Source organism: Ascaphus truei, chromosome 5 (assembly GCF_040206685.1).
Source record: "Ascaphus truei isolate aAscTru1 chromosome 5, aAscTru1.hap1, whole genome shotgun sequence".
Lineage (NCBI taxonomy): Eukaryota > Metazoa > Chordata > Amphibia > Anura > Ascaphidae > Ascaphus > Ascaphus truei.
In genome coordinates, this window is record NC_134487.1 from 88,279,497 (window position 1) to 88,305,029 (window position 25,533).

The 25,533-nt window shown below is 44.4% G+C and overlaps 1 protein-coding gene across 2 annotated transcripts in view; it reads right to left on the reverse strand.

The window, feature by feature from the left end:
- Window positions 1-15,647: 15,647 nt before the first annotated feature.
- Window positions 15,648-25,533, reverse strand: part of SYT1 (synaptotagmin 1) — a 905,119-nt gene continuing 895,233 nt past the window's right edge. For both annotated transcript variants that reach the window (XM_075600187.1, XM_075600188.1), the window contains exon 13: window positions 15,648-19,352. In XM_075600187.1, the coding sequence (XP_075456302.1) occupies window positions 19,146-19,352 (207 nt within the window). In that variant the 3' untranslated portion in view covers window positions 15,648-19,145. The remainder of the gene's footprint in view (window positions 19,353-25,533) is intronic.

Consider the following 25,533-nt stretch of genomic DNA (forward strand, 5'->3'; position numbering starts at 1 on the left):
TGAAACTTGAATTTATTTTGGTACACAGCCGAAATAACAACACTTGTATCAGTGTCCAATTATTTCCGGACCTAACCGTATATATATATATATATATATATATATATATATATATATATATATATATGTAGCCTGGTCCCCCTCTTACCTCTGGGCTGCGTGAGGGGGACGGCTATAGGGATGTTCCGGTGGGGGTGCTGGTTAAAGGGAGCAGGTCGCTGATGTTCCGGCGAGGGTGCCAACCATCTTGTTTGGTGCCGTGCATGCTCAGTACCAGTTTGCGCAGTAGGCTGTAAGTGCGGCGGCCATCTTGCTTCACCCCACGCATGCGCAGCAGGCTCCCAGCGGCAGCCATTACACCCAAAATTCTCCGCAGTTGAACTACAATTCTCAGCAGCCCCAGGGGCAGCACAAAACATGGGCCAGCATAACCAATAGGGCTGCTAGGATCTTGGCAGGCAGAAGGATACATTTGGCGCGCTCAGGACACCACGCCAGTCGGAAGAGGGGGCTGGATCAAGCAGGTAGTGTTTCAGAGCCAGTGGCTCTGAGACTAGGCCTAGTATATCCCCTTAGGCCCCAGCTAGGCCCGACTCACAGTAGCTTGTGGTTACTTCAGGGAAAGCCCCTTAGATAGGGATGCTTCCCCATTGTACTGTCTAGTTTCCACTTACCCCTGGCACCGTTCCTAGGACAGTAGCAAGAGCTCACCCCCTCAATATGTTACCTAGTTTCAGGGACACAGTGAAGATGCCGCACGGTGATTGTGGCCTGTGGTCTGGGACCAGACCACCTCTGTTTTAAGAGACCCCATATGGTGATATTATCCATGCCGGAATTCACCCCATGTGGAGTTGGACGCCATCGCGGATGACGACATTGTTGGATCAGACAGATCCCCTTCTTAATCTGCATTACCCAGGTACTGGAGCCCCGGGCAGGTACCCAACTAAGTGCACCAACACTTCATGATATAGCGCTATCTCCTACACTTTTGGGTGGGTCCTGACATTGAGGGAAAAGGACATCAGTGTATTGGTGCCAATCACCTTATGTACTTTGGGGACACTCATTGGTGGTACGGACTGGGCCTATTATACTGTGTGGTACAGGGTACTGTTATAGTGTGTTCAGTAAAGGGTGTTATTATATACCAGAGTGTGTGTATTATTGGTATCGTTCCTGTAAGGGGCTTATCCCACCACATTGGGATCCCTTGCAGGTGGAGGCACTGCATCGAGATGAACCAGAATCACCCCAGGCTCCCAGTGGCGGAGGCTCAGGCCTCCTGATTGCCAAACAGGTAATAGCAGCATTGGTAGTTCCTTCCATGGTACGGGGGAACAAGGGATATATATATAAATATATATATATATATATCCATGCAGGTCCAGCTATCTTTCTGCCACACCTGTCACGTAAGTTCTCCTAGATACAGAAAGTGACAGGATATTCTGTGGTGTTTTCCCCCCCTCACGCAGCCTCCCTGACTGGCAGGAGAGGTGGTGATACTGGGTCTGTGGGAAATGGAGGCGCTGCTGAGATGCAGCAACAGGCAGGCTTTCAGAGACATTGCAGCCAGCAGCAATTAAAGAGGCCGGGCCCCTGATGCTACCCCAGGGACACTGTGCACCCATGCGCATTAAGGAAGGGGGAGCCTCTACCTGATGCGACCTTGGGGAGTGGGCTGCCTAGACCCTAACCAAGGATAGACTGAGTTGGGACGCACACCGACCGTAAACCGGGGGAGCGTGTACCCTTCATCAAGGATCCAAGACAGGGACAGGACAGCCTTTCAGTATACCGAAAGAACCCTGTGCACGACGTACTGTACAACTTGGGGCGCACCGTGAGGGTATGTTTCCAGGGACCCTTCATTCAATTAGCGACCAGATGTTGGGGCATTCTCCGACGGGAAATCCGAGGAGCGTGTACCCCACAAGCTGCTACTCCATAAGGAAAATCTGGGGCCAGAACTCATTCAGCATAACGAAGGACTATGGGTTCCTGACTGCTTTTGGGGGCACACCCTGTGGGAAATGTATCCAGGGGGTGAACCCCGCATTTCATTTCAATAAGTAGGCCCCTTTCAAATGTACAAACAAAAAGAAAGCGCAAAAAAGGGAAAAACACAATAAAGATAATAACCTTTATAGTAACCTTAAAAATTACACGATACAAAACATTACATAAAATAAGGGTTCACATGAACCCCCACTCTCACAGTTGCAGAGTACTACCCTGAATCAAAGCCCATAGGTCTACTGGTGTTAAAAAGTCCTGGGATATGGTCAGATGTTACCACAGCTTACATTGATTGTAAACAAGGGACCTATAACTATAAAGGTTATTATCTTTATTAATTGTGTTTTTCCTTTTTTTGCGCTTTCTTTTTGTTCGCATGTTTCGTATTTACCCCGCTGATCATGGGAGAGTGAGAGCTCCAGAGGGAGACCACCTATTGTGAATCCAGGGGATCTTTTGAGACTGCGCGCATCTTTACCCCTTTCAAATGTAGGTTGGGGGAAGTTGTGCACCTTTATTCTGGACCTTTCTACAAGTCAAATGTGAGGAACAGGCCCTTGAGGCGTCACCAGGGACCCTGTGTACCTTTATTTCAGTCTTTTGCTGTGTGCTTAAAACGGAGTGCATAGCAAGTATTGCGCAGTCAAAATGGCATTCCTGCCGAAATCACGGGACCGTGTGGGTTACACAAGCCAGTTACTAGTTTTGCAAAAGTAGTTGCAAGTTTGCAAAAGTAGTTGCATCCTATTAGGTGGCAAAACCTGACACCGCCCATCTCTGTGACTGGCTCAGCTGGAGCCAAGTTACTCCTCGGTCCATCTACCCCTGTTTTGTGTTCCACATAGGGGAGGAGCCACAACCCTGCACCAATCCAGGACTTTGTCTTTTGCTATGGGAGGAGCTGCCACACCCTGCTGGACTTTAGTTCAGCGGAGCTGTGGAAGAGTGAAGAGCTGCTGCTAATCCTCTGCACATTCTACCTTGCCTACCTCATCTATTTCTGATCAAAGATCATGTCAGAGATAGATCTAACAAATTATTCACTGCCAGGATCTGGTGGTCACCGTTTATGGATGACAGTACCTGAGAAGTGCGTGTCCCAACTCCAGACTTCCTGGGGGGAATGCCAGTATAACGGCGCGGTGCCAGAACTGTGGGACCCAGTATATGTGGCCTGCCAACCCTGTGTCATCTGTAGCGGTAATTTAACCGATTGAGCGGGCCTCTACACCATCTGGTGTCGCCCTGGTGTCGCCCTTGCGTTTCATTCTGCCCCCGGTTCCTGTCGTTCTACGATCAGACCTTATTGTCGTGGGAAATGCCCCGCGGCATCGTCTATCTGTCTGGGCCACCTTTTGGCCCAAGGATCGGTTCCACAAAGCCCCAACATTCCGGTGGCTGAGACGACACAATCAGTCCAAGTCCCAACGATTCCAGGACCGAACCGGTGTCGATGAGCTTGGAGGGTGAGTCGACTGCCCCCGGTGTGTTGGGTGAGTCTTCTTTGGTGGTGCCAGAGCAAGCCTGCTTTGTGCCAATTACTGCCAGGAGGGTGCGAGGCGCCACGACATCACGGCCCGGCGGAGGTGTCCTTGCCATCTCCACTTCTGATGAAGAACATAGCTGCCAGATACCTGTGGAGAAGACTTCTGCATTTACCGGTGTCCTGCGATTGTCCTGAGCCCGCGACGTCCATCCTGAAGGCCGTGGTGCTGCCTGAGGTCCAGAGGAGTCCCACGCCTAAGAAAGATGTCGGTGCTGCCAAAGACCCAACTGCTGAGGAAAAGACAAGATCCAACGTCATCTCCTACCTTCAGTTGGGTGAGGCGATAACTTCTTCTGCCCAACAGGGGTCCGCTGTGGCCTTGCCAGATGAGGAGCCTGGCGGAGCACTGTTTAGTGTGCCGCGGGGTGATGTAGTTCCGGTGCAGCCGGATGTGACGTCACCGCAGCCACTGAGCATGGGCCTGCCTTAGACTCTTGCAAGGCTGGCACTACCCGATGACGTCGACAAGATGGCCACCATCTTAGATGCGGAACATCCACTACTATCTACTGGGGTGAGTGCCGGATGGTGCTCAGCTGTTACCCCACACCGAGCCGGGGAAGAAGTCATTGTGGATCCTTCAACAAGGCCTCTTTACCATCCCCTAGAGGTTTTTGCCGACCTTCCAGTACATCCCCTGGACTGGTCATGGACAGTGATAGGCCCAGTATACCGGCCCCAGTTGCCCATGCCCTGTCACCATCCCCTGCTACTGCCACCTTTGTGCTTAACAAGTTCCCTAGCGATAACTAGTCCCCAGGTATGTCAATAAACTTGAGGGATTGGGACTTTGGTGGGAAAGATGGGTGGTCCGATGAATCTGAGGGTGAAATACCTTATTCCAGCCGAATTTCTGTGGCTAAGTCTCCAGGGTCATTTAAGTCTTTTAGGGATTCATCTCTGTCTCAGCAATCTGCCACGTCTAAGCTTTAGATAAAAAGAAAAAAAGAAGTGGTAGAACAAGCATTTATCAGTTCCCATTTATTATTTCGGAATCACTACTAATATTTTTCAGAATTACTATTTGCATTTTCTTGTTGAATCTGAGGTTGCTCAAGGCCTCAAGGAGATTAGCTAAATTCTTCCAAAATCTGTGCAAGTTGACAGCACTGTCTCATTGGTTACACCAGGGGTGCGCAAACTGGGTGGCGTGCCTCCCAGGGGGGGCACAAGATTTTTTTTTGGGGGGGGGGGGGAGAGCACGGCGCTTACAGAGGCCCCATGCTCTTCTCAAGGCATTTAAATGAAATGCCGGGGACAGCGCGAGGCCTCTGTAATTATCTCTTACCTTGACTCAGATGATGCATTGCTATGAGGATGCGGGGTCGCGTGACGTCACATGACCCCTGGCATCAAATGACACCACGTCACCATAGCAACGTGGTGTCAAATGACGCTGCTGGTCACATGATCTCCACAGCATAATTTGACGCTGTAGGCAGGTTGGGGGGGGGGGCGCGAACACGGACGAAGTGCTGGCAGGGGGGCACAGTGCCAAAAGATTGCACACCCCTGGGTTACACAATGCCCTGCCTCACCTCACCTGATCTCCACAGCCCCTGCAGCAGCTGGACAAAAGTACATTGGAGCGGGAACTGAAGGTAGCAGCCGAGGAGCAGGGCAACATAGGGGTTGTATGGGAGGGGCCAGGGAGCACATTGTGATCTATGCGACTGCAAGGGGCAACGTGAGATATACGGAGGGTGCACATTAGGAGGCAACTGGGGGGTCATGGGGCACATTAGGAGTGGGGCAAGGACATGCTGGGGTGCATTTGGGGGTAGGGGGCAAAGGCACACTGATATGCATCTGAATATCTATACCAGCGGTGCGCAAACTAGGGGGCGCGTGATTTTCTGGGGAGGCGCGGCAGTTATAGAGTGCTCTCTCCCCAGGCATTTAAATTAAATATCAGGGGACCATGCGAGGCCTCTATAATACACTTACCTTCCTTTCCAGCGTCGCGTCGTCCTGGTAACCCGGCATCAAATGACGCTGCGGGATCATGTGACGTCACATTACCATGGCGATGTGGTGTCACATGACCCCCCCGCAAGTCATTTGAAACCGGGCTTGAGAAGGGGGGGGGGGGGTGCGCGAGGCGATGAGGAGAGCGGGCAGGGGTGCGCATAGGTAAAGGTTGGCGCACCCCTGCTCTATTCAATGAAAACATCTTTAAAAAAGCTCACAAAAGGACATAACTGGAGTTAATGTATATGTATCAAGGAACATGGTGAGATAGATTGGTGCAAGTCTCACAACAAACCCTCCATGGCTCAGTTTTTGTAGAGGTGCGCTGTGCTGTTAATCAGCAGCTGCTTCAGGCTGCTTACAATCATAAAAGCATGAAGATAATGCACTCCAGACTTATTAAAAAGATAAAGATAGTTTTACTGAAGTCTTTTATAATGATCCGGTGTTATAAGCACATCTTCGTCAGGACTTAACAAACAGTGATATACACAGTGATTTATAGAGAGACCAACTAACCGCCAAAATACACGCACCTCCACCTGAGTTCAGAGGTCATGAGTGACGCCATGACACCAGATAGCAAAAAATAAAATGTAAAATTAATACAAAAAAACACCCAAATGTAATAACTGCAAGAAAAAGAGAAAGCAAGAACATATTAAACTAGAGAAAAGATAAAGATAAGATAAAGACTTCAATAAAACCATTTTTTTATTACTAAGTCTGGAGTGCGTTATCTTCAAGGTTATGCAATTCTGGGGCGCAACACTCCACATACAGTATGTATGATAGAAAAATGTCCAATTAAGTAGGAGTTTTTACTTTAATACACTTGGAATAATGTTTTGTCCCCTGAATTGCTCCACTTCTGACTTTATACATGTAGCACTGTTTCCCCCCACCCCAGTGGGAGATGCAAAGTTCTGCTACCTTGTGTGTGGTGCAAGTACCTGTTAGGGTCAGGAGAGCTGAGTCTGATCTGCAATGCTGAGAGATCTGGACAGGCTTAGGTTCTTCTCTGAGCTCTTCTCAGGGTGCTTAGCGTCTCCAGCAGCAGTGGGCTCCATGGTGTTCGAAGATCAGCCCCCACCATGCATGCTATTACCTCCTGCCCAAGGATTGACATTCAGACAGGAGTATAATGATCAAGAGTCTTTATTGCATTGTATGCACTCACTGCAGATCTTCCTCACAGCGGTGCAGGGTCTCAGAGGCTCCAGGCCTCTGGATGATGCGTACCCCAGCTCTTATAGGGCATCTTGGTGTCATGATCAGATGTACCTCCAGCCACAGGGGCTGGAGGTGGGCATGCTCATCCCGCAATGGGAGAGGCTCACAGCCCTACTGCTCTGTTCCTCATCTAGAGCAGGACTGACTAAATTTGGCACTCCCCTAATCAGGAAGCAGAAGGGGCAGGCTCATGGTCCATACCTATCCCTGAAAGGCTTACACAGGCCATGAGTCACCACCTTACTCCTGTCCATCAGAGAGGAGCATGGGTGGGGGTCACAAGCCATAGGGTTAAGCCCTTACATCCTGCAGCTAGCAGGACTTACATAACAGGGCGGGGAAAGACAGGCTGAAAAGACATACCCTATTACATACTTGCCATGTTGTCATTCTTACATTACATAGATTGTATTTAGTTTCCATATTGTTGCCCCTTCATTTTTTGCTGCTGTGCTCCGTTTTTCTTCTACCGGATTTCCTGCATTTCTACACAACGTGAGGCATGCCAACACAGAAGGGACGGCATCTGAGTGTGAGTACCATAATTTCCTCACCATATTATTGCTGTCTATCATGGGAGGATTATTGCTGGACATTGCAGGGGTTATAAGCTCTAGGGAGTTAGTCCAATAGGAAGAGAACCGGAGAGTGTTGTTTATTTACAGCAATCTTCTGCACTATCAACCAGGACGTTATATACACACCTCCCCTTATTGTGAGCATTACTCCTGTATTAATCATCATTTACCAAACTCCATGTTGCCTTGATAGTTCTTTCTTCAAGCAAGCTTTTATTTTTCATTTTATCTCATCAGTCTTGGTACTGACGTCTGTATGTAACCAAGTTTTGGAAGCTCCGATTTATAGAACTTCGTTCTTTTGTTGTCTACCCTGTTACATACATATGCCCCATTGCCTCTAAAACAAGCCTGTATCAAAGAAAACAGTGCTGCAAGGGGCAGATATTACCAGCTGACGGAAGGTAACCAACCTCAAAAAACAATATTCTTAAATGTCACATTAATCGCCGGCTGCAGTGAATTTTTGTTTGAGTTGAATTCCCTCTTTAAGTAATAGAGACAAACTGTGCGGAAAAATAGAATTTCTTTTCATTTTGCCACTCAATTGCATGCACTTTGACAGCACTGTAAAAGTAAAAATTGGAAAGAAAAAAATATTAAGCAAGAATAATTTAAACAGTACATGTTTGTAACGATTCGGATTTGTACGCTTGTGTTTTTAATAGTTAGCTCATAATGGTCTAATTTAAAAGGGGCCCCCGTCTATGTGATGCAGAGGTTGAATGTGTGCAATGCTTAGGCTGCGTCCATGCTAGCGCTGAGCACGTGGCGCTTGTCGACTTAATTTATTGCAAAATTAATCCTTACGTCCCCGCTCTAGCGGCGAGCGGGCATGTAAGCTCTCCCAAGCTTGGTGCCTGGGGAGACAGTTCAATTTGATTTTGGAGCGCAGAGCAGGGTCACATGACATCTGACCAATGGGGAGAGAGAGGCTGTATAGCCTGAGCGAGGAGAGGTGGAAGGGGTGGGGCTGAGCAGAGAGAGGTGTAAGGGGGGGAGCGGAGAGAGGTATAAGGGGGGGGGCTGAGCAGAGAGAGGTGGAAGGGGGGCTGAGAGGGGGAGGTGGGGAGAAGGGGGGAAAGAGGGGAGGGGAAGGTGGGGTGAGAGGGAGAGAGGGGTGAGGGGAGCAGGGGTGAGGGGTGAGAGGGGAGCAGGGGGGGGGAGGGAGAGAATCGAGGGACACACACAGAGACACATACAGCCCCGATCCAGACAATGACGCGCCCCCTCCCTTAATAGCCACGCCCCCCGCTCTTGCTCTAAAAATATTGCAGGACTGCCTGCGCTCATGCTTGGAGAGTTGGTGACATCACCGCTCTCAAGCATGAGCGAGGTACGCGGCAGAGTGACTGCAGCCTTAGTCTTTTCTGGCAATCATCGTGCCTTGCACAGCGCTAAACGACATTGCCGTGCGTTACGCCGCCTCACTGATTCCTTTACCACCAGGTTAACAGCTTTGAGGAACTCAGTTCTCCACCGTTCCCCAACAGAAATAGCCCCTTATATGGCCTTAAAGGGCTGCATTTGAACTAGTGATTATGGTGTCTGCAGTCAATACCAATAAACTATAAAAAGCATTAGGGAAAATGAAGATTAGCTTCAACAGCTGCTTGCTTTAAGATCTGAATCTTCAAAGGGAAGATTCTTGCAATTCTTTTACTTGACAAGGCCGTAGGAAAAAAAAATGTAAAAAAATAAAAAAAAACTATAAAGGGAACATTTTGAAACTGTAATCAGAACACATAATAGCCTCAATCTCATTTTGCATAAATGATAAGCAATTAGTTGCCTTTCTTTGGATCACAATCTGCAAGAATTGGAATTGAGAAAAGCATTTGCTTTAGCTCCTTAACAGAAGCTGTCAGCGGGGACCGTATTGCTTGACAGTTGGTTTGGAGTTAAATGAACTGACTAAAATAGATAATTTTTCTTCTTTTTTTTTCAGATTTTCTAATTGCACTCATTAATGTGTTATGTCACTATCGAAGGATTATTCATGTTGGCTTTTGCATGTCAATGAGTAAAAACTCAATGTGTGTGCGGGTTCTACTTCAGTCCTCAAGAGCTACCAGCAGTTCAGGTTTGCAGGATATCCCTGCTTCTGCACAGGCGGCTCTCAATCAGTCAACGACTGAGCCACTGATTGAGCCACCTGTGCTGAAGCAGGGATATCCTGAAAACCTGATCTCTTGGTAGCTCGAGGACTGGAGTTGGCCGCTCCTGCTCTATGCTCTTGTATAACTGCTTCTTCGGCTCTTGCCAATTACTAAGCAGAGCTTCAAAGTCAGAGCAGGGTTTCTGTTCTGCTGCTGCAGGGATTGTGTAAACATGCTTCAAAAATAATAATAAGCTGCATGAATAAATGTGCATTAATGTGTGGTGTTGTGTGCATGATCGAAGAGCTGACGATAAGCAGGATTTCAAGGATTATTTCAGCTACACAACATAGCAAAATCAAACCCTGTGAGTCACGACTTGGAAAATCAGACTGACTTAGCATGTACAGTTTACCGGTTGACACATGAAGGACTTTAAAATAACATCATAGGAGATGTACCACAACACCAGATTTATCAAATGAAAAATCCCATTGTTTTCAAGAAGATATTTAAAATAGACACAATCTTTATGGGGCACTGAACATAGTACAATGTTCAAGAAAAACACCCATTGCAATTTACTGTACATTTTCTAATTAGATAATGCCAATATTGCTTCCTGCAAGGGATGGTAAGGCTAAGTCCCCGCTTGCGCTGAGCATGCTCATGCTTGGAGAGCGCTCCAAGCATGAGCACCGGGTGTCCTGCTTGTACGCACGCGCGGGGGCAAATGGGGGGGCATTGCGGGTAGTTGAGCGCGCGGGTAAATATAGATTTTTTGTTTATGTAAGCGCCGATCGCGGCTGAGCGTGTGCCCGCGAACGAGCTCCGCGCGCACCGCGTGAGCGGGGACTTACCTATATCTATATATGTAATTCCCCGCCGCAAGCGCTGCCTGCTCAGCCCGATCAGCACTAGCGGGGACTTAGACTGCGGTCCCAGTAACTGCCACAGCGCACGGCTCGGCGTGCGCTGTGCATGTAAGCACCACCACTCAATGGGGCTGGGCCCAGTAGTCTCCTTCAGCTGCGCCATACTACAAGTTTTTTTCAACTCAATTAAATTAAGTTCAAACCTTGCGTCGGAGGCGTGGCCAAGCCCCCAACCGGCGGTTCACCCAATGAGGGCGAACCGGCCGCGTGACGTAATGGCCACGCCCCCGCAAATCCCCGACCATGCCCCCTCCCGTCGCAAGCTTCCCTCTCTCCTAGAGACCGCAGATCGCGGTTAGCGCTGTGCACGCGCCGCCCCCACGCCGGGCGCGCGTGTCACAGACATGACTGGGACCGCAGCCTTAGCCTAATGGGGTTGGTGGTTTGAGCCTCAGGCCACATACATATAAGGAACCCCAGTTATCCCCCAATATGTTTTCAACACCAATACAATTAACATCTTCTTTAGTGAAAAATTATACAATAGCAATGAAGGGTGGAGACTCATGTCAAGTTACTTCTTAAATGATTAAAGGAGTCATAACCCCATTAGATTCTTTCTGGAAAATATAACAATACTTCCAACCTGTAAACAATGTCAAACACTATTTGAGAAGTACCAAGATGCAAAAAAGTTCTGGTGGCAATTAATGTGTGCAGTGTATTTTAGTGTGTCTGAGTGTAATTTCTTTATATGAATAGAACACCATTGTTGTAGAACGGGAGTGGCCAACTCCAGAACTCAAGGGTCACAAACAGGTCAGGTTTTAAAGATAGCCCTGCTGCTGCACAGGTGGCTCAGTCTTTGACTGTGTCACCTGTACTGAAGCAGGGACAACCTGAAAACTAGACCTGCTGGTGGCCCTCGAGGACTAGAGTTGGCCACTTCTGTTGTAGAATGTAGATGAACAATCTCAGACCTCAAAGTTATTCTTCTGAAATGAGACATGGAATGAATGGATTTGATAAAAAAGCAAACAATATTAATTCCTGCAGCCATGAAATGGCTCGTCATGAACATTGAACAAAACAATATGAATTCCTGCAATATATATTATTTGTTTTGTGCAATGTTCACGATGAACATTGGCCAAACTATATATATATATATATATCCCCAACTCCTCCTATTGTACACACAGAATATAATACATCTCATTACAATCTGCGCATCATGTAACTCCTCCCCAACTCCTCCTATTGTACACACCGAATATAATACATCTCATTACAATCTGTGCATCATGTAACTCCTCCCCAACTCCTCCTATTGTACACACAGAATATAATACATCTCATTACAATCTGTGCATCATGTAACTCCTCCCCAACTTCTCCTATTGAACACACAGAATATAATACATCTCATTACAATCTGCGCATCATGTAACTCCTCCCCAACTTCTCCTATTGTACACACCGAATATAATACATTTCATTACAATCTGCGCATCATGCAACTCCTCCTGAACTCCTATTTTTACTCCTCGAAGGAAGGACCTCGATAACTGATGCAAAGGGACAGAAGATGAAAATGATGCACCACCCGCTATAACTTTTAAACAAATTACTTTGAAGCTATACTACCCTAACAATATACCAAAATGTATCAAACAATCAAGCTAGTGCTTAACTGGTCTCAGATACATTATGCCAAAGGTATTGTAGTTCCATGGAGAAATCATTTTGATCTATTTGTTAATTGCTTACTACTAGGACTCCTAAGAACAAAACACATCTTTATTATCTACTATATTCTACTTCAGACATTTGTAAAATGTTATATATAATATATATAACATTTTACAAATGTCTGGAGTAGAATAGATTGTAATGTAATAGATTGTAATGAGATGTATTATATTCTGTGTGTACAATAGGAGGAGTTGGGGAGGAGTTACATGATGCACAGATTGTAATGAGATGTATTATATTCTGTGTGTACAATAGGAGGAGTTGGGGAGGAGTTACATGATGCACAGATTGTAATGAGATGTATTATATTCTGTGTGTACAATAGGAGGAGTTGGGGAGGAGTTACATGATGCACAGATTGTAATGAGATGTATTATATTCGGTGTGTACAATAGGAGGAGTTGGGGAGGAGTTACATGATGCACAGATTGTAATGAGATGTAGCAAAATCTTCGTCTCTGTGCGTCACTTTTGCATCTTGTATGTGCATTAAAAATATCCGCCAGGTCTGAGGTGGCGTGAACTTTTCTGCTGAACAATTTGCGTGAGATGTAAAACATTTTTAGACATTTGACGCAATGTGAGCAGAAAATGGCGTAGTGCGTGAAAATACATTTCTATTTGCACTTTCATTATGTTAATACATCTCGCCCATAGAGTAGTACACAGTCCAAATACAGGTCCCACTGGTCATGGAGATGACTTACCTGTACCCCTTTTGCGTATTCGTGTTTGGTTTACAGTATCTACTAATGATGACTACAAATGTCATCTTATGAGCAGTATATGAAGATGATGGGTGCTCTAACAGTCCAGAAAAGTTATTATATTATATTCATTGATATGCGAATAACACATATGGCTCAATTGTGGAGTGGGTAAACTACTGGGCGAGTGAAGTATCACATTGGAAGCATAATTATCCTGAAGGCAACAGAAAAAATATGTAAAAACACACTTCGCTGTACCTCATTGGAAATAGATGTATAATAAATCCAGGACTCACCCCAGTATGTAGTAAGGAAGATGATCCATAATCATGAAGTATCAGAGAATCTTACCCACTCCTACAGCTTGTGGTGATCCAGGTAGCGTGTCCAGCCGCTCGTTGAGTTTCAGACAATCCAAAAAGTATGCAAATAATGCACAAAGCAGCGCACTGCCCAGGGACACAGGTGTACAAAAATGAAAAAAATGATTTATTATCAGTCAGACATGACAAACAGGGAGGTAAGTACCTTCCAACGCGTTTCACACAACAAGGCGCTTTATCAAGGAGCTTTATCAAGGTGCTTTATCATTGATAAAGCGCCTTGTTGTGTGAAACACGCTGGAGGGTACTTACCTCCCTGTTTTTTCATGTCTGACTGATAATAAATCATTTTTTTTTCATTTTTATACACCTGTGTCCCTTGGCAGTGAGCTGCTTTGTGCATTATTTACATACTTTTTGGATTATCTTATGAGCAGTATAGTGTGAACTTGTCCCAACAAAAACAACTTGTCCCAAAAGTCAGTCTATATGCGCATAAAGTAAACGGATGCTGATAAACCGGGACCAATAACTAACAATGCCTTTATAAGTTGATATTTGGAGATAGATGTTGATGATGTGTTTCTACCAGTCATTTTTTAAGACAAGGATCAGGTTCCAAAATCTTTGGCTCCACCTACAGCCAATCCCTCTTATTGCACCTCACCACTGAGTCTTCAGAATTCAGGAATAGAATAACATAAAATGTATATTGTCAGAAATGGACATGCATTAAATAGAAATAGCCCTTTTGCGATAGTGCAGAATAAATGAATACTTCAGTATTAGGGATACCTTTTATATTTGGACTAAGAATTCATATTTAAAGCTGAAGTACAAGCAATAACCTAATTTAAAATTTTTTTTATAAATCAGTTCTGTACTATGAGAAAGTACTTGTAGCATTTAAAAAAACAAAACAATTCTGGACGACATTTTTAATGTACTATATGTAACAAGCATTTTGTGTTTCTATAGCAACCATTTACAAAGTCACATTCCCTTCCTCTTCTGAAACAGGCTGTGGCACACCCCTTTTTGAGCCCTGCCCTCTCTCGAGCAGTGCACCAATTGTATCTAGTGACTGCCTGGTCACATGAACTTTGCATCTTTGTCCTCTGCTGTGGCACTGACATCCATTTAGTGAACCCGAGTCAAATATTCACTGATCGATCTGCAACTTAGCTACTTACTTATCATTGTGTGTAATGTATTGAGGCACATATTAAAGGGGGGAGGGGGGAACGTCAGCTTGAACTGCTGCTTTAAGGATAAGCTTTCGAGAGTTCTCTCTCTTCCTCAGGTCTAACAATGCTGCTTGGTGTTCACATCAGTGTTAAGCTCATGGAATCTTTGTAAATCAGTATTGCGTTACCTGAGGAAGAGAGAGAACCCACAAAAGCTTGTCTTATAATATCAATTGTTAGTCCAAATAAAAAAAACAAAAAAAAAATCTAATACTGAAGTACTCATTTACTCTGCAGAAATGGACAGAAATATTATTTATTTCAGAAACTCTTGCAAGGAATGAAGAGGATTTACAATGAAAAAAATACAAATGGCTAGTATAAGCAATATGCGTTTTTTAAAATGTATTATTTTGATTTATCTGAACGTAAAAATGTTGTGTTGAAACTACATGTTGGGTGGCAGTAAATATTTAAAATAAATTATTTGGTTGTAAGGAAATCTCTCAATCAATGAGAGCAATACAAGCCTCCTATTTTACTGTAGGTACAATTATTACAGTCCGCACAATCACTTAAGAATGTAGTGCTTTTAAATCTGAATACTCAAAATCTCACAAATTTGTGACGGGTTAGTAATATGTGTAAATCTCATCCTCTGATGAAACTTGCAAATTAAATTGCTTGGTCCTTTATTGTAAAAGTAAAGACACTGTGTGTGTAATACCTCTCCACAATTAAAATGACTCATTCATTTGGCTTCACTCCAATCTATTGATGGGAGGCAATCACATTTGTCTTGGTTTAAAATGTAATTTATCTTGGCCCTGAAAACCAAGCATAAACAAAGCCAGTCTATGCAACAACAGAGCCAAAGGAAATAACTAACCAATGAAATAACACATTTTCATATGGATAGGGATTGAACAATTGAACTGCGGAAATACAGGTGAGCCTAGTCACAACTGCTAATGGATATCAGCTTTACATCATGTTCAAAATGTGCAGTTTGTACCAGATTCTGTCAAAAAAAAGTGTAAATCTCTAAAGCAGAGGCTCCAAACGTCAGTCCTGAAGGACCCCTAAGGTTAGTCCTGCATGATCACAGGTGGTTCAGTAAAAATGATTGGGTAACCTGTGCTAATGAGAGGATAGCATTGAAGCCTGCCCTATTAGTGGTCCTTGAGGACCGAGTTGGGAAACCCTGCTCTAAAGTAATTGCACCTCCAATTCACTGATCCCCACAACCTTGTGCCTATTGTTAGTAGTGAAAGGTATATGTTTAATTGTAAAATACTTTGAATAGGTTTCCAAAAATAAAAGAGTTGAAGCACTGAGACGCAAACAGGAAATAAAATATTTTTTATTGAATATGTCAAGGTTTTTAACAACAATCAGAAAACTCTACTGTGAGATTCACTACACAAAGTGAAACTAAATTGGAACCACTTCATCAAAAATGAAGGTATACACAGCAAACGGTGTCAGCTCGCGGGCCACGAGCCTTATGGCAGGAGAAAAAACCCGAACATTTCTACGAGATACAAGAGAAAAACTCACACAGAAACACTCAAGCAGGCAGTAAGTATACACAAAGGCAACTGGGATTTCTACAGCATCAGATTCTAAGACTTTACACAGCTTTGTCCAAAAGGTAAATGTGGCTTTTTTTTAATGGATAAAATCTTATGCTGGTCAAATAGCAGGTTCAGTAAGTGATGGAAATCACGGTGTCTTACAATATAATTAGGCAGTAAGAGATAAGTGCATTAATAATAATGAATGCACCATGTCAGGCAGTATGAACCTGCATTTTGAGCAAATCAAATTAGGCATGTAAACAAATAAAGAGAGAAAAAAAAAAAGATGAAATAGTAAGATGAGTTTTGGTCAGTTTAAGTTATTTTAAACGCATATCACCTTCTATTTCAAATTAGACAGCATACAGGGTTATAACCTGTTCTACTTTATTGTGTCTCTTTATAAAATCAAGGGTCTGTGATAACAGGAGTATTACTAACACGATTTCTGCTTATATCACGATTACAAAATGGTGCAGTAATTACAGGCATACCCCGCATTAACGTACGCAATGGGACCGGAACATGTATGTAAAGTGAAAATGTACTTAAAGTGAAGCACTCCCTTTTTCCCACTTTTGATGCACGTACTGTACTGCAATTGTCATAAATGTGCATAACTGATGTAAATAACGCATGTGTAACAGACTCAATAGCCTTCCCGCTTGTGCACAGCTTCGGTACAGGTAGGGAGCCAGTATTGCTGTTCAGAACGTGCGGACAGGCGCATGCGTGAGCTGCTGTTTGCCTATTGAGCTAAATGTACTTACTCGCGAGTGTACTTAAAGTGAGTGTCCTTAAAGCGGGGTATGCCTGTACAATATTTGTTTCCATTAGTTACTGCAAAAGCAGCATGTCTGAAAAAATTACCAGTTGTAAAGATTCCTCCTATTGGTTATAACCAATTGATCTCAATAATGACAACTGCATGATTATAACTTTGATCTTGATAGAAGCATGTGAACATTCTTGAAGTCATTTATAATTAGAGATGTGGGAATTTTCCAAGATTGTGCAAATTCTACCCTTTTTAGTTCAGCGAAAAAGTTAGCTTTGATTCAAACGTTCACAACAAGTTCTCCCAATGGTAAAAAGTCAGTGGCATTGCAAGTTCGATTATTTTGATTACTTTCGCTTTTGAAATTCGATGAAGCTTTAAAAAAGAAAATCATTAAAAAAAGTCGCAGGGCTTGTGGCTTACCACTTAAAAATAGGCGAAATAGGGATTTAAACAGTTTGGCCCGTTACCCTAGAACTTTTGGAATTATTTGTTGGGTTTGTGAACTTTTGGAAAGTTCACTCGAAAGCGCAGAGAAGTAAATCTCAGCAGACTCACACATCTCTACTGATAATTCACTTTGTTTCATAGTTTTAGTAAAACCCCTAGTTTATAAAATATATATCCAAGCTACTGTACATATACAGTAGCTTGACGGTGTAATGCCCTGTTCTTTGCCTTGATTCAACAAACATGTCATTAAAATGAAAATCTCTTTCTTAAAAATGGTATAATAGTTCACATTCTGTGCAATTAAACACTCTTAATGGTGTTGCTCATGGTCTGAGCCCAAGTGATATGCTAGAAGGATATATTCATGTTACTCTGCAATGTTTTTCAACATAAGAGAGAATTCATGGATTATATTGCACAGTGTTCAACAAATTGCTGTGGTCTACCCATCCTATATCCAAGTTCCAGCATAGCTCCCAGTTTCAAATTGGTCCATTGTAACCTATTTGTGCTATGCTCTCCTTCAGCAGTGCAGTAGAAAGAGATGGCAGTATCAGTACAATATCACTATAGAATAAATTGATTGCTATTCACTGAGAAAACGAAGTTTCATCTAAGCACACACGGCAGTCACAGTGATACACAGAGCAGTCCTTTAAGACTCTTATGGAATGACTAATAGCTTATAATAGTGCCATTTACAGTACTACATAATAACATTGAAAACATTTAAAAACTCCTCCTGAAATGAGCATCTAGTATACACAAGAGGGTGCTCCAGTTTGCTAGCACTTGTTCTTTGTTTTATACCATTTTTAAAGGACAAATTAAAACTCATTATACAAATAGTATATAAAAAAGGTCACTAGCTGTTTTGGCTTACTTGAAGTGCATTCAGAATTATGGCTAAATTAGTTTTGTCTTTATATTGGGTCACAATACTGTTTGTCAACTATGAAAACGCAGGTGTGCAACTTTCGCACATTGCTTTGCAAGCAGTGCTCAGTATGCCTCACAACCTGTCAGTGTAACAAGATATCTTTGTACTTCAAAGTACAACATACACACGTACATGAAATATATGTGACGTGAAATCACACAGATAAATAACAAGATGTACATTATGCCCAAAGCTGAAATCCACAGAAATGACTATCTCATGAGTGATTGGTGCCTTTTTAGCAAAGCAAATCGAGTGTGACATTAACAGTAGTCCTGGAACTTGCCCAGCCTAGCTATTTATTATATATTGGTAAAAGGTCACATCCTATTACCATCACACTCATTTCTTAATTCTACATAATGCCACAATTTCAGCTTTCATTTTTAACATATATATACACACACACCAATATCTTGGCAACTAGTGGCCATATTTCTTTGAGGTCAGCCATGCAGCTGCTCAGATCATATAAGTTGCCTCTGACAGAAGTCTACAAATGGGAACTGATTTAGTCATTGAAAATGTGAAATGTACACGTATCCAGTAATCTAATGCATCTGTTGAAAGCTCAGATTTAAGTTGTCCTTTAAGATGTCAGTGCAACTCTACTTGTGCCTCACAAGTTGGAATTTCTTCTGGAATGTAGACGATACAATAGTTAACCTGTAATATATTATCAACTCTCCTATGTTTAGTCAATTTACATTAATTTAAAATAGAACATTTCATTAAAAACATCTAAGTATACACAGATTAAGAAACGCTTACAACATACAAATACACAGACTACAAATAAATTGTAGGCATACTGGTATATACAAGATTGTGATAATGACAAATGTAGTCATGCTCTATCTACACATCATATTGCTTAAAGAAGAGCATGAGGGCAGTTGTGTGGTACACAATATGGTTTTCTTGAAAGAAGTAAGGACATTTAAATTTGTGCAAATAAATATGAATAGGTACCAATGATCTGGATTAGGAATGCATGGTATTGGTAAGACATGAAAGGACCCATATTACTGAGGTATTTACATATACTGGCTAAAGAGCACTATGTGGACAAATGCAGAAAGGGACTTTCTTTTATTTCTTGACTCCAAGCATTGCGTCTACTTCCTCCTCGGGTGTTAAGGTGTGCCACTGTGCAATGGGTCGCCTTGGGTTGGCCAACATATCTGACCAATGTCGGAGCTCCGCACCAGTGCTGTTGTAGCCCACAAAGACTTTGCCAATGGCATCATTTTTGCCAATCTTGTCATAGTCCAAAACAGTCACAACAACCTGAACTTTCTAAAAAGAAAACAGGTAAATACAATTAGTCACAGAAGGATGAAGGAGAGAACAAGTCAGTCATACATTTCAGACTAGTATAATTACAATTGTACAGAAATCTAGACTATGGCTAACAAAGCCAACACATTTTTTTATGAACTACTGTATGCAGCCAGACTTTGTCGTTATTCTTATCTTCTTCCTTTCCTACCTTTTTCTTGGACATACGTCGTCCTCTGAGCTAAAACTAGACTGGTTGAATGAAGGGTTTGCAAATTGGAAAACAAAATATTTATGCAGTTTGTTTAGTATCCATTGTCCTTCAGGCTGTTGAATAGATATTTCTTTCCATCAAGCATTTATTCCTCTTTTGTCTTCAGATTTTATTGCGATATTTTCTAAGTGTAAATTATGTATAGGCTATTTCTTCACTGTTTATTGATTTTGGTTTAACCTTTCAAAATGCAAAGAAAAAAGCATTCAATGGTGGAGAGACTTTTTAGGTGTTTGTAATAAGTCTCTCTAGAAGATAAATGATGTGCAATCATAGCTCTAAATCAGCACTGATGCACCATGTCAGTAGTCTACAGTACATAAATGTTATTTAAGTAATAATCCCTGAAGAAGAGGGTATTACTGGTCAATAATGCCCTGGCTGGAAGAGTTGAATGCCCTGTTCTTCGGGGATTATTACTATTATAGGCTTTTTTTAAACTTTAAAATAATATTAAAAAAAAAAAGATACCTTTGTGCAGTCATATTCATTTTTATCAACATGGTATTCTACATTTTCTTGTGCTTTTCATGTACTTGTTTATTAAAATAAAATTGTAAGTACACTAAAGCCCCACATACACACAGACACACACAATGCAGCCCCCCTCTGTATTGTATTGTATTGTATGTCTTTATTTATATAGCGCCATTAATGTACATAGCGCTTCACAGCAGTAATACACGTGGTAATCCAATAAATAACAGATAATATAAATAACAGATCATGGGAATAAGTGCTTTAGACATAAAAGTAACATTAAGGAAGAGGAGTCCCTGCTCCGAGGAGCTTAAAGTCTAATTGGTAGGTAGGGAGAACGTACAGAGACAGTAGGAGGGAGTTCTGGTAAGTGCATCTGCAGGGGGCCAAGCTTTATGTGCCATGTGTTCAGAATAGCCACAGTCCTATTCATATGCTTCTTTAAGCAAGTGTGTCTTAAGGTGGGTCTTAAAGGTGGATAGAGAGGGTGCTAATCGGGTACTGAGGGGAAGGGCATTCCAGAGGTGAGGGGCAGTCAATGAAAAAGGTTTAAGGCGGGAGAGGGCTTTAGATACAAAGGGGGTAGAAAGAAGACATCCTTGAGAAGAACGCAAGAGTCGGGATGGTGCACACACACAGAGCAAACACACACACCCACAAAAACACACAGCAGACACCCATAACACACACAAATCTCCATTTGTTACTCGCATTCAGTTGTGCGATGACTTTCTCCGCCAACTGGTACACTTGGTGAAGGCTATCTTGGAGCCGTCTCACATATTTGTTGTGAGTCATCACAGTATCGGTAGATACCCAGAGACGGATGTCCACAGGCAGTCGTGCCTCTCACCTGAACATCATGAAGTACGGTGTGAACCCCGTGGATTCATGCCTGGTGCATTTGTACGCATGCACCAGCGATTTGACGTGCTTGCTCTATTTGGCTTTCGGGGAGCCCTTTAGGATGCCTAGCCTGTCGAGCAGGGTTCGGTTGAACCTCTCCAGCAGAGCGTCAGCGTCTCCCTCTGGATGGGTTGGAGTGGTTCGAGACTTCTTGATGTTGAGCAAGTTGAGAAGCTCCTTGATCAACTTGCTCTTGAAGTCTCTCCCTTGATCGGAGAGCATCCGATTCGGCAGCCTGTAGTGGATGAAATACTTCCGTGAGACCTTTCTGATCCTTGGTTGGGAAAGCTTGGGTGTATCGGGTGTAGCGATCAGTGATTACCAGGATGTTCCCAATGCCCTTTGAGTCTGCCTCAATACAGAGAAAGCCAATGCACACTAGGTCCACGGGACCAGAGCTCTTTAGGTGGCCCATTGGGGCTGCGCATGTGGGCAGTATTTTTTCAGTGTTTTCAGTGTTTTGTGCGCTGTACACACCGCAGGCATTTTCTACAATGGTGCTTTACTGACTCCCTAATTTTGGGACAGAAGAAGTGGTCTCTCACTAGGCCGAAGGTCTTGTCTATGCCCAGATGTCCATGGTCATCATGAAGAGAGCGTGGAACCTGTTACTGCAAACAACGGGGCAGGACTAGTTGTCTCCTGTTGGGGTGGTTATGGTACGGGACAACACTGTAGAGGAGACCAACCTCCATGTGGAACTTGTCCCATTCCCTCATGATGACCGCGATGGTGTTGTTAGGAGCACGCTTCACCAAGGAGGGATTGTTCTGTTGAATGGCCTGGCGTATAGCTCTAGCCACCGGGTCACGCACTTGATACTCCACTAAGTCTTTCCATATTACTGTAGGATGGTATCCTGGGTGATTGACATGCCTTCTGGGTGGCAGTAGGAGTGCCTTGGACTGACATCCCAGTGAATCAGCTACTCTCAGTTCAGAGAATGCCACCTTGTCCTCCACTATGGCGGCAGTTGAGCACATTGCCCGAATCCCAGGTCCAGGGATTTCTTCCCATGGGCCATCGTCTGGCGTGGTACTCAGTCCAGGTCTTCAGAATAGGGCATCGGCTCCAATTTTTAAGGGCTCCGGTTTATACTTTAGAGTGAACTGATACTTTGAGAGTGCCGGCAGCCACCTGTCGCCGGTGGCATTTAGTTTGGCGGATGTCAGGATGTAGGCCAATGGGTTGTTGTCTGTCCATACCTCGAAAGAGACTCCGTATAAGTAGTTGTGGAGTTTATCGACTATTGCCCACTTGAGTGCGAGGAACTCCGGTTTGTGAACCGGGTAGTTTTGCTCGCTTGGTGTCATCTTCGGCTCACATACGCCACTGGGCGAAGGCCAGCAGGGTACTTTTGGAGTACAACAGCTCCCAGCCTGTTGAAGCTGGCATCTGCATGCAGGATATACAGCTGCTCTGGGTCGTGTAGGCCAAGATCGGTGCTTCAGAAAGACTTTTTTTGAGGCCGGTGAATGCCTTTTCGCAGGCGGACATCCACTTGTCTCCGAAAGGTGTCCGTGGGGATGCGGCCTTCTGCCGTGGTTCCTCTGGGTAGATCTTCAGGAGATTATTGAGGATCGTGGCTTTGCAGGAATAGCCTTCTACAAAGTGACGGTAGTATCTGCAGAACCCCAGGAAGGACCGCAGTTCCATCACGTTGTCTGGGCCAGTTCACTATGGCTTCGACCTTAGCGGGGTTGGTAGCCACTCCGTTTGTGGACACTATGTGACCCATGTAGGTGACTGACGTGCGGCAGGGACAGCTTCAGGCCTTCTTTACCCAGTCGTTCTAGTACCTTCAAGAAGCATTCCTTGTGCTCTTCTAGGGTCTTTCCGAACACAATGATGTCATCCAGGTAGACCAAGCATTCCCGGATATTCATATCCCCGATGGTTTTCTCTATCAACCTCTGGAATGTTGCCGGGGCACTCGGGTGAACTGATAGAACCTGAGGGGGCAGTCAAACGTCATCTTCTCCTGGTCTTCAGAGCTCATGGGTACCTGGTAATACCCAGATCTCAGGTCCAGCATGCTGAAGCACTGACTTCTGGATAGGGCACAGAAGACTTCTTCTATTCAAGGCAGGATTTACTGATCTGGTACTGTGCGACGGTTCAGGGTGCGGTAGTCTACGCATAGGCGGACGGACCCATTTTTTTCACATACTACCACGATGGGAGATGCGTAGGGCTACAAAACTCCGTTATGATGCCCACCATCTCCTTCAGGACGTCTCTCATGTACTCCACATCTCTGAGAGTGATGCGTCTGGAATGCTCCCATAATGGCATGGCGTCGTTCAACCGGATCGTGTGCTGGGCACTCTTGCTGCAGCCCACATTCATCTCGCTGCTGGAGAACATCTCCCAGCGTCCCTCCAATTTGGAACTCAGGCGTTCCTTCCATTCTGCGGCAGGGTCGATTCCCCAAAGTTGAACTGCAACCTGGCAGGGTTTTCTTGCACAGTAGTGGTGTTCATGTGAGCCAGGGTTTCCACAGTTGTCACCGGGTATATTCGACCCAGTGCTTGACTCAAACTATATGGGGTGGGGCGAGATATTCTGTATCACCACTTTGAAGCGATTAGGAAGTGGACGAATCTTTCCTAGGCCGAGATCCTGTAGCACTCTTCTTTGAGTACTTGATCCGTAGAGAGGATAGGGGTAGTTCGCCAGCCTCTTGTAGATAGGCCCAGATCAGAGTCCGCACCACATCTGCGTTGGTTCCCAAAATGATTGGGGAACTTGGATGTTCCTGGGGCTCGGGACATATCAGAGCCTCCGCCTCCATGGGGTGGGTCTTGTTAGTGTTCAGTTGGGGAATTTTCAACCGATCACTTGGATCACACCATCGATGGGGTAGTCTTCACTACTGAGACCCTATAGTTTCATCTTCTCCGCCGACTGCATAGACAGATATTTCAGATGCTGGCCGTAGAATGGTCGGTAGATAATAGTCATTTGCGACCCAGAATCCAGCAAGGTGGAGGAATATATCCCTTCCACTAGGACTCTTATAATTGTTGCTAGTCCTACTCGACTGTAGGCGTCTGGTTGTAGGCTTCTTAGGTGCTGGGTGCCAGGGCGCTCTCTGATGATGTGAAGGATGTTATATCATCTGCACTGTGAAGGCCATGGCCCCAGCGGTAGGTGTCCTTGGCTTTGGACAGTCCTTAGCAAAGTGACTATCTCAGTTACAGTTATAGCAACCGTTATCGTGGTTGGCATTTAAGCCAGGATTAGGAGCCGGTCTCGGGGACATCCTGGGTGCGGAGACATGCGCCACTGAAGGAGGGGTGTCTTCTGTACTTTCTGTCTCCTTAGACTTCTGGGCCGACACCCCTTTGGTCTCTTCTTTGCGGGACTCTTTATGTTTCTTGGGGGTGTGCAACCGGGCAAGTGCCTCGTGCACTTTCACTTGGTTCAATAGTCCCGTGAACATAGGAGGACTCCCTTGCATGAGAGCACACCAGAGCATGTTGGCTATAGGGTGGGTGGGGCTCGACCCTCTCAGGAACTGCTTACGGAAGGATTCATCCACTTCAGAGACGGGTATGAGCTTGCGGGTGAGTAGCGGCCATAGTACTAATTGCATACGGTGAATAAACTCAAACATCTCCTCCCCTACTTTCTGGTGAAGATCATAGTACCTAGCCCAGAGCTCACTCTCATCATCTTCCAGACCATAGGCCTCAATTAGGAAATCTGCCTTTTTATTGCTTCGGTGCATGACCATTCCTCCAGTACCTTGAGAGTATGTTCTTTCCATGTTGCAATCCCTTCTTCTCCGACGGGAGTGGGTGATATCCCGGAGAAGGCCTTGAGTTTATGGAGACTGCGAGCATTGTGCTATGACTTCCACCAGCTGTGGTAGTGTTATCCTGAAGTTTGCGCTTCTGATTGATAAATGACTGTGGTATTCAGGCCAGCAGCTATGGACTTGCTCTGGACTAGTCCCATACCTTCTAGGTGTATACAGATGCAGCGGCCATTATTTGAACAAATCTCGAAATGGATTTCGAGATCTACCCGTGATCCTCACTAATTTTTCTGGGGCAGACTATAATGGCCCACCAGATTGAAACAGCAGGGGTCCCTGCTGTGTGAGTCCTACCAGGGTCTGCCTTTCTGTAAGATGCCCCTGAAGAAGTCGCAAGCAGCGACGAAACATGCTGCATGTCGGGTCTTTGCCGACACACTACTACTTATGTATTACCTAACAGTACTGCTTAAACCTTTAGTGCTTCTCATGGCATCTTTACTTGATATTTAGATCGTGCACTCCTTGATACACCCACTTAAAGAGGTGTCCTGCACTGATACAACTTTGACAGTGCTCCCTGTGCTCACACACAAACTATATATAACATATGCGAGCTGGCAATGATTCCCTCAGTTACAAAGGGTCTCAGAGATCAATATTAGCACACAAACAGGGTGCATGGTGACACTTCGATCCATATCAGAACTGTAGCAGAGACAGGATGCACGTATACCTGTATAAGACCACATCTCTGTATGGTGATTTGACCTAAT